Genomic DNA, 10,123 nt, shown 5'->3' with positions numbered 1-10,123 from the left:
CGCATTGTGTCGTCAGGGTGCACTCACAGGCCTGTGCGATCTGTGCCCGCGCCCTGCATTAGTCGAGCTAGGTTGAGCATCCAGCCAGAACGGGTTGTGCCAGCTCTACGCTCGAGATCTCCAGTGCGCCTCCACGGCCCAGTATATCCTGTTCCTGCTCCCCGCACTCGCCCTGAGGTGTGTGTTACTAGTCTGGCGCCTCCTATGCCAGCCCCACGCATCAGGCCTCCAGTGAGCCTGCCCAGTCCGGGGTGTCCTGTTCCTGCTCCCCACACTCGCCCTGAGGTGCGTGATACTAGTCTGGCGCCTCCTATGCATCAGGCCTCCAGCGACACTCCTCAGTCCAGAGCCTCAAAAGACGCTCCTCAGTCCGGAGCCTCCAGCGACGCTCCTCAGTCCGGAGCCTCCAGCGACGCTCCGCAGCCCGGAGCCTCCAACGGCGGTCTGCAGCCCGGAGCCTTCAGCGGCGGCCTGCAGCCCGGAGCCTCTAGCAATGATCTACAGTCCGGTTCCTTCGACGACGATCCACGGTCAGAGTGGGGGTTACGCCCTGAACCCGAGCCGCCTGCTAGATAAGAAGGTTCTGGGTACTGCATATGAGCCGCCATAGACATTAGTCGCCCACCCTACCCTCCCTTTGTGTTTTGTTGTTGGGGGGAGGTTGTTGTTGGGGGGGTTCTGTTTTTTTTAGTTTTTTTTTTAGGTGCGGTCAGAGTCTGCACCTATGGGGGGATACTGTCATGTCCTGACCATATTAAGTTATTTTCTATGGTAGAGTAGGTCAGGGTGTGACAGGGAGTGTTTGTCTGTTTTTGTATTTCTATGTTCCATTTCTTGTTTTGTATTTCTACGTTGGTGTTGTTTGGGTTGATCTCCAATTGGAGGCAGCTGATCCTCGTTACCTCTAATTGGAGGTCATATTTATGTTGATGTTTGTCCCACCTGTGTTTGTGGGTGATTATCTTTTGAGTAGTGTGTTTTCCTCTCTGTGTCACGGTTTATTGTTTTTGTGTTTCAAGTATTGAGTGTATTGCATTTAGCTTCACGGAATAAATAAATATGTGGAACTACGAACACGCTGCATTTTGGTCCGATCCTTCAGACAGCCGTGACAAGATCCATATAGCATCAGGTGCATACAGTACATTACAGAGTATAAAATTCAAGTTCACTTGACCTGTCCCTTCACAAACAACCTAACACTAGGTTAGTTCTCACCCACATCTTTAAAATGTTACTCCCTGTTTTATCATAGAACAAGACACCAAATATGCACCAGAACATCCGTAAAGGTTATGACACCATAGCATCCTTTTACTCACTAATTATTTCCTCCCCTATGAAGGAATACTGTAATGGCCTTAAAACAAAAAGAAAGAATAATGCCCTAAACATTCTTTTATCAGTCTAATGTGACATGAAAAAAAAATAAAGAAAACACAAAGCATTGATGATGGTGTTACATCATATGTATTCACTTTCATGCGTATCTGTTGATTGCTGAATTGAGATTCATGTCACACAGTATTAAAACAGATTTTGTGTTCAAATAGTCAACTATTCTCAGGTTTTTCTTCATGAACATTCAAGGCTTTATTTATAAAGCAACTTAAATGACTGGGGAAACAAGATTACATTGTCTTGAGGAAAAGAAAAACACAGTGCAAATAGGTGCTGATTTTAATACCTTGACTTTAACAGGTTTATACAATTAAAAACTAACCAATATACAGTGTTCTGCTGTCTGATAGAAAATTGTATTTATTATATATTTGAAGGTACATTTTATCCATTGGTATTTCAAACACTCATTAACTTAGCAATACTTTAAATAAGGACTTGGTCAAAGTGGATAAAATAATTTGAAATAACAATATAAAATGTCTCCACAATATAACCTTGAACTAATAAACAAGATAAAAGATTTAAGCTATTATGATTGAGCATAATAATATTGCACATGGGGTTTGATGTGATTCTGTCCAGATCAGTTAGCTATATAAAGCAAATTCTTAGCTACACAATTGTCTTCCAAAGTTAAATTGAACTCATCTCATACACTACCTTTCTTTGCTTTCTATTCCATTCCCATGGTACACAGTCAAACAATCCAGAATCGTATCACTTTAATGCACATTTATTTTGGTTGCATAATGTTAATAACAAACATTTTACAAGATACTGTGGGATATAAGAATAAAGAATTTGTTAAACTTCAAATACTATTAGACCTCAGTTCGTGCAACATCATCACTATTCCCCTTTCTTTCAGGCCATCAGTAGAGTTCTTGAAGAAACTCAGAAAACAGAAAGATTTAGACTGATAAATATTTTGTGGCTCAAGGTCTGAGCCTGAATTGCTTATGTATTCTACGTGTCCATTTCACTTTTAAATAGTACCAATAATCTTTAAATAATCCTGCATTGAAAAATAAATAAATAATGTAGTTAAATGCACTACCAATTGACAGTTGACAGGGGTCATCAATCATATATTAGTGTTTTTTATTTATTACATTTTTTTTCATCGGAATAGTTGTTTTGTCTTCTGTTGTAATTTACAAACTGTCCCACAGATACAAATAATGTAGACTTACAAAATAAATCCAGGTACGCTTACATGGCAAGCAGCTGTTTTCTTGGGCCTAAAAAAATACAGACATGTGCCATACCCAAAAATATCAAGAGGAACCACATTTCATTCAAACACTATTAACATGGCTCTTTACACAAAAAAGTTATGGAATCATTCCAAATCTGCTATTCGGTTTGTAAGTGCCTTTTCTTAGTGAAAACAAGGCATCAGGGCCCCCAGCAGTGACCAGCAGTGATCAGTTATAATCCAGGCAGATTGTAAGTGTCTGTAAATGAGGGATCCCAACAACGTTATATTCCCAGGAGAACTGCAAAGTCACAATTTCTGATAGTTATTTCATCCAAAATACTGATTCAATATTTCCACAAAAACACTGTGGAAGGGTCACTATGAGTAACACTCAACATTGTTTCCGTGACCCAATGATTTGGTTGAAAAAAAGTACCAATTTCAATAGCAGCAAAATACTACAATTGTCTCTTAAGGATGTCTTGTGGTATGATGTGATATTCATACATGTTATAATGGCATCCCCACATCAGGGGAAATGTCTGTATTTGCAAGAGAGCCACTGTTTCCCAAGAAATCTGGCTATCTGACTGGAGCCAGACGTCCAGTTTATCCACTGGTCATTAAGGTTTTCCACAAGGCACTTTTGTAATTGGGGGAAAGGGGGGTGGGTTGAGTGGATACATAGCCTACATTTTACTCATTTGAGTCTGTTCCTCCAGAACCTGAAGGTAGTCAGGTGTACCTTGAAGTTTTGCTTTAAGTTCATAATACTCATTTTTCCTTTGCTCCACTACTATCTTACTATGGTTTCCCCCTATTAGTGACTTTTTAATATTTTTGTCATGTGGTTTCTCTGGGTAACGGATCTCAAACCCACTCACCCCTATACTGTTGAAATCCAGCCTTTTACTGTCTAAAAAGTTTTGAATGAACATGTTGGATTCTCTCGGCAGGAACTCATCCAGCTCATCAATGGTGCTCAGTCTCTTATTTCGGGGGTCCAGGGGGGACAGTGAGTCCTTGTCTTGGTCAGTGCTGTTGCGCATTATTATTTTCTGTCTCTGGGAGTCAGCAAATCTAAAGCCTGACTCAGAGTCTCTAATCGAACAGGTGTGGCTCTTGCTCATATGCTCGATAGTTTGGGGGATGAACGTCTCCCCTCCCAGGTCATCCTTCTTGCTAGATTTGTTGCGTCTTCTTAGCGTGAGTTGCATGGAGCCACACTCCTGATTCCCCATGCCCTCCTGGCGCCCGGGTGGCTTTTTATTGCGCCTCAGCACAAACACCAAGAGGCAGAAAGCAATAAATACTGTGAGGATGAGCACCACCAGGATACTAAGGATCATGATGGATAGGGGAACTGGACCTCCCGGAGGGGCTTTGCCCACCCCTGCTGGGGACAAGGAGTTCACCACCGGAATAGCACTGGTCAGGATGAAAGGGGATCTAGCTATGAGTTTGGGACATAGGATCTCATTTTTCAGCAGCCTTAACTCTATATTGGAAAACTGCACTGGGGATGCGCATTTGATTTCCTTCGCAGCCACTCCGTCATTCAGCTTCTCCAGCCAAAGTTTCAGAGCCACTAAATCACAGGAGCATTCCCATGGATTGCCTTCCAGATCAATCTGAGTGAGAGACCTCAGCTGGTCTAGGACGCCACTCACAGGCAGAGTCATGAAATGGTTGTTCTTAAGATTTAGCCTAGCCAAGGAAACGCTAGCAAAGATATAGGCAGGGAGGCTCCTTAGCACATTATTGTTCAGATACAACAACTGCAGATTTGGCATGGAGTCAAAGGTCTCTGCTAACACCTCTTTTATGGCATTGTATTCCAAGTACAAGTATTGGAGGTTACTCAGCCCAAGGAACATCTCAGGATGCAGCTGCTCTAGTTGGTTTCCATTGAGATAAAGCCTACGGAGGTTGGTCAGATTTGCAAAGACACCTTTTTGAACTGTGACTATTTGATTGCTGCCCAAATGTAATAAATCTAAACCCTCAAAGCCTTGGAAATCAACTGGACTGATATCTCGTATATAATTACCACTCAGGTGTAGCTTCTTGGCATTTGGTGGTTTGGGAATGAGATCTGCTAGATTGTGTATACTTCTCTCTTGGCAGCTCACACCAATGCCAAAGTCTGAGGGATGAGCTTTGCATGTGCAAGGCTGTGGGCAGGAGAGAGGTGGGGTTCTTGTTTGATAGGACATAATTGGAATATGTTTATTCAAACCAGGTAAACCAACAATCCCATTACCATACATTTTAGATGGGTTTGTTGTTTTGGGATCTTTTGTGGCTATGGGGGGTATCGTAGTGGGTGCATTGTCAGATGTTGTTTGGCCATTATCTGGCTGTGAAGGGGGCATCCTTACGTCAAAGTCACTACCTGTTCCCATGGGACACAGTTCCTGTTTGTTTGTTTCTTTCAACAGGCGTCCATACAGGTCACTAGGGGTTTCACATATAGCCTCCCCAATAAAAATGTTATAGGGCATGTTCTCCAACCAAGCTTTCAAGGGTAACAAATCACAAGTGCAATTCCATGGGTTGTCATCGAGCTGCAATTCCACTATACGTCCAATGTGTTCCAAAACTCCAAGATATGGTAGCTTCTGAATCCTGTTTCCTCTTATATCCAAATGTGTAAGGGAGGCAAAGCGAAAAATATTATCAGGAAGGATCTGGACGAGATTGTCGTTTAGGATGAGAACTTTCAGCCTATGCAATTTGTTGAAGGATCCTTTTTCAATATACTTGATCAAATTGTAGTCAGCCTGGAGGTATTCCAAGTTTTCGATCCCATAGAAAGTGTCAGCTCGGAGCACTTTTAGTTCATTGTTATTTAAGTGCAGCTGTTTCAATGAACTAAGGCCATAAAAGGCCCCTCCCTCGATGTTCTGTAATTTGTTGTTTCCCAGTTGAAGAGAGACTGCATGTGTGAAATTGAGAAAGGAATTGGGGTAAAGGATGATCAATAGGTTATTTTGGAAATTCAAATGATAGAGGCTAGAGACTGGGGGCAGCAGCTGAGTAGGTCTGTACACAGTTATTTTCTCACAGTTCACATAGAGGACGTTCTCGATGGACATGCAAGAACAGGCGCTGCAAGTCTCCGCTGAGAGGTCAGAATCCAAGTCAGAAAACGTATTCGATACGGAAAAGGCCAAAAGAACTAGAAGCAGCATTTTGCCTTTTATAAATCCCCCAGAAAACCATTTAGTAACCTTTGAGAGGAAAAACAAACAAACAAACAATCAAAACACAAATTTGTACTATACATACAAACAGTATTTCATAAATGGGTAGTTAATAGCCTACTGCTGATGTTAGTAATGCTTTGGCTACACATCAGGCTACATGAATGTATGCAAATCAACCCATTTCTCTATAGCAATACAGTTACCAAGTACTATTTTATCCTGACAAAAATAGTACTTTCTCTCATATTAATAATAATAACCTAATAATAGACTAATAATAATTGCCCGATCGGCCTTATAATCATCATCTCCTTCTGATCCATAATGTTACCAAACATAAAATCACCAGAAGAATAAATCATTCTTTATAGCAAGTGGGCCAATTGTGTGGGCATATCCCAGGTTATTCAACAAAAAGAGGAGAAAATATATAGGCTACTGCACCCTACTGTATGGTGACATATTATCGGCTAAAACATCCCATGAAGCCTCTGCCCCAGAAGGGATCAAACCATATTATAATAAAACAAATTAACAATGTAAAGAATGGATATTAAATCTTTACAACCATGTATAAAAAAAGAACCGTTGTCTTACCTTAAGCGTTTGTAAATGTGGTTTCTTGAAAGACAGACATTGCTCCCATTCAGACGTCAGAGTCGCAGTGAGCTCAGATTTCAGCCTATGCATCTCCTCTTGACAGACTCCACTTGTTTAAAACATGATTTCTCTCGTAGGGTCCCCAGTGTTGTTGTATATCCATGAAGCATTTCAGTGCGGAATGAACTAAAGACAAGATGCCCACCTCTGCGTTAAGACAGAAGGGACTGAAGGCAAGCAGCTGAAGTGACTGCAAAACAACTTCAGCATGCTCTCCAGTTCATGAGAGAGGAGAAGGAAACAAATTGTGCTGCTCCAACACCCCCAGTCCATAGATGCTCGCTGAAGTTGGACTGAATAGTTCAGGCAAAAACAAAACATCAATATGCTACCCACTCGATAAACCGAAATATATCATGCGCGGGTTTACTCACCTCAAAAAATATTAAATCGCGTCTCTTTTCGAATCATGCAGTTCACAGGGCTACCTACCAGTGATGTCTGAGGTTCAGCCAGTCTTTACATCAAGGCAAAGAAAATTAGGGGAAAAACACCACATTGATATTCAGAAAAAAAGGAGAACAGCAACTGTCGCGGAAAATGAATCATTCAGTTTAGTCAGATGCGGGCAATATTCCACAAAATCAAAAAACTGCGTTCAAATAAACTACTGTTAAAACAGTCATCAGGGATCCGGGTAAGAGGGAAGAGGGTGTGTGGTTCTTGTAATAGCCACTGTCCCTGCCTGTGTCATTGGTATGCTGCTTTACAGCTGCATTGAGCTTCCCACACGACTTGTGGGAGGAGAGAATGCAGAGATGCAGAGAGAATGGGGGAGGAGGGGAGGGGGTGAAGAGAGATGCAGGGAGAGAGAGAGATGAGTGAGAAGAGGGGGTCTCATAGACCACACGGAGAACTTCAGGCCTTGAAATGTAGATTTTAAGAAGTAGATACATAGTAATTTTACAGATTTGTGTAATTGTGTTTCTTATCCTTATGATGATCATTACCCATAACGCATTGTGCTATATAGCCTATTGGTTGAATGTAATAAGGTAGGCCTACCTGACAATTCAAGAAGGCTTGGCACCTGGCATTCTATATTATGATTGGAGTGTTTTTAAAACGGCACGGAACGTGAGCGGCATTCTAATGGGGACACTTATTCAAGGTGGACGGCAGTCAAAGCAAAGCAAGCATTTCTCAAGGAAGTAAAAAAAACAATACCTTTCAAATGTGTTTTTGAGTAGTATGCATGGATTTGCCATTAGACACTAACTGCCGTTCAACCTCACTTTAGTTTTCAGACAACAGGTGTGCACTTCCGAACTCCCTCATGTGACACCAAAAATAGACACCACTCAATGGTAGCCTAGACTTCACCTGTTTGTTCAAATAGACAATGTGAATAGCTCTAAATGTGTGAAACGCAAAGAGGTCTCCCTACGTTTCAATGGCACAGTGACAAATCACTAAAAGCTTTCGTTTTTTTGTAGAATATGAGGAGGAATAATAAAGACAGAAATAATTGGAAAATTCAGAATGACACAGTGATAGTGAAAGTATGCTATTGTAAAACAATTATGTAAATATATACTATTTTTTCCCATGTTAGTTTTGATATGAGGACATGTGCTATGGGTTGTGCAAGCGAGTGAACCCAAGTCATGGGCAGGATGTTACTGTATGGTTGGAGATTTTCCTCACACATGCAGAAATAAAAGGTAGCGCCCTCATCTGGCTGAAAGCAATTTTCACCTACTTTATAAACTTGGTCAGAGAGGAAGAGGTGACGCAAGAGGGTTGACGCCGCCCAAAATCTCTCTGCACAGATTAAGGATAGGGGCAATGAGACAGTGTAGAATTTGGTCAAGATAAAAGTGAATTGCTATTTTGATAGGTGAGACTTATTTGATTGAATAGAAGTTTCATAATGCTTAGGTTGTTACGAGTGTATTGATATGTTTTCTACAAAAGATAATTGCGTAGAATCTTGCCTCCTCCCGCCTGCCTTTCACCTTTGCGGACATGTATTTCTATTGTTAGAGCGGTAAGTCGACCATCTTGTAAATATAATAGATCATCTTTTGCCTGGTACCTACAGTGCAGCAGGGCCGTGCACAGCCCACAGGTGCCTCCTAAAATGATTTAGCCAAATTATTACCAACATATTTTTTTGACATAGCCATAGTTCGTTATTTTCTGCACAAAACAATTGAGTTAAGATGTCTCAATACAAACGGATGCTCTCATCAGTGGGTGCGCTCGCTCCCCAACGGCTCCGACCTGCCAGCAGGGCGAAGCCCCTGCCCCCGGACCAAAGGGATTTTCTAAGGACAGAAAGGACCAGGCCCCACTGGACCCCCACCGGATAGGGGTCTTATTTATAACGTTGAGTAAATTTCACACAACATTTCTGAGTGCACCATTTATGAAAAGTCTATGCACATACAAAAACATTGAGATTTATAAACTTGGCACATGCAATACATACACATGTTTGTCGTTATAAATCAGACCTGTCGTAAAACTGCTCGCGTGAACAATCATTAAAACTCCGCCTGGAAAACACCTCCATTCACCTTTTCAACTCATAAATATTGTCAGTTTGACTGATAGGTTGGCCAGAGCAATGATGTGTTACGTGGTTCTAGGTTGGATATTACCCACCCTACTCCCTAGTAGGCACACTACAGGAAACAATGGATACATACATTCAACATATAAACTACCTCCGTCCAGAATCTTTTGACGGCTGGACATATCCAGAACAGATGCATTAGTGTACCGACCTCAACACAGCCATGTTAACAAAAGTCTAAAAAGCTTTGATCCATCATTTTCTACGTGTGTGGTGTGATGTATGCCCTGTGTAAGATCTTCATTTTAATAATCTTATATCTAACACAATTGGATATTGATATTATATTTTTAGATATTGCATCCCATTGTGCTGCAGTGATAAATAGGTTACACCCATGTCCTGCTCCCAACGTAACTGAGTAGGGGTTTTGCTATTTGGGGAGGAGAGGCCCACCAGCTTGTATAGGGCGAAACTGTTCCTTTCCCAATAGCAACATCCCTCAGTTTGTTGTCTAAATCACTTTTAGATCCCACATCAATACCCTTTGAGGAAATACACTTCAGGCAAAACTCTTATATCAGCTCTCCTTCCCTTACGACCTGCCCCACCTGACTGATGTTTTGGCATTGCCAGGTAATATTAGCCAGTATCTTTCCACCACAAGGGGTTGTTCGATATTGGACATGAAGGGAGGGATGCTTCATTGTTAGATAACCTTTTATGAAGTTTCCTTGCCACTTCACAAGATAACTCCAGTTGTGGATTATCTATCTTGCAGTGTGAGTTTTTTCATAATTAATGAGTTCATGAGAAATTATCTAGTTGGATAGGCAATTTGTTGCATTTAAACTTACAACAGAGAAAAGACACTAAAAAGGGCACTTTTTCATAGGAGAGCAAAAGGGCAGGTGCTCCAGCACCTCTAGGGCGCTGTCTGTGCATGTGCCTGCAGTACAGTCTACACTCTTGATTGTTGACTGTAATGTAGGCTATGCTACAATTATACAACAAAAAAATGTAAGTGCATAAGGCTATGATATCATTATGAAGCCAAATCCGAATACTGGATTGTCTATGGAGCCTATAGACTCAGTAACATCAGCAATAGGACTACATAATGCAAGT

General features: G+C 41.4%; 1 protein-coding gene across 1 annotated transcript; it reads right to left on the bottom strand.

Moving 5' to 3' along the window:
- Nucleotides 1-1,129: 1,129 nt before the first annotated feature.
- On the bottom strand, nucleotides 1,130-7,211 carry LOC115175081 (SLIT and NTRK-like protein 4). Its single transcript, XM_029734256.1, has 2 exons — nucleotides 6,412-7,211; nucleotides 1,130-5,838 (listed from the first exon to the last, which is right to left on the bottom strand). The coding sequence occupies exons 1-2, from the start codon at nucleotides 6,502-6,504 to the stop codon at nucleotides 3,295-3,297; spliced, it is 2,637 nt and encodes an 878-aa protein (XP_029590116.1). The 5' UTR covers nucleotides 6,505-7,211; the 3' UTR covers nucleotides 1,130-3,294.
- Nucleotides 7,212-10,123: the final 2,912 nt, after the last annotated feature.

This window comes from Salmo trutta, chromosome 3 (genome assembly GCF_901001165.1).
Source record: "Salmo trutta chromosome 3, fSalTru1.1, whole genome shotgun sequence".
In the NCBI taxonomy this organism is placed as follows: Eukaryota; Metazoa; Chordata; class Actinopteri; order Salmoniformes; family Salmonidae; genus Salmo; species Salmo trutta.
The sequence above is the reverse complement of the archived record's forward strand: the minus strand, read 5'-3'. Positions and strand labels throughout refer to the sequence as shown.

Coding starts and splice junctions, on each gene's coding strand:
- LOC115175081 (XM_029734256.1), bottom strand. CDS start 6,504: ATGCATAGGCTGAAATCTGAGCTCACTGCGACTCTGACGTCTGAATGG. Junction 5,839..6,411: donor CACATTTACAAACGCTTAAG/GTAAGACAACGG, acceptor TTCCTCTCAAAG/GTTACTAAATGGTTTTCTGG.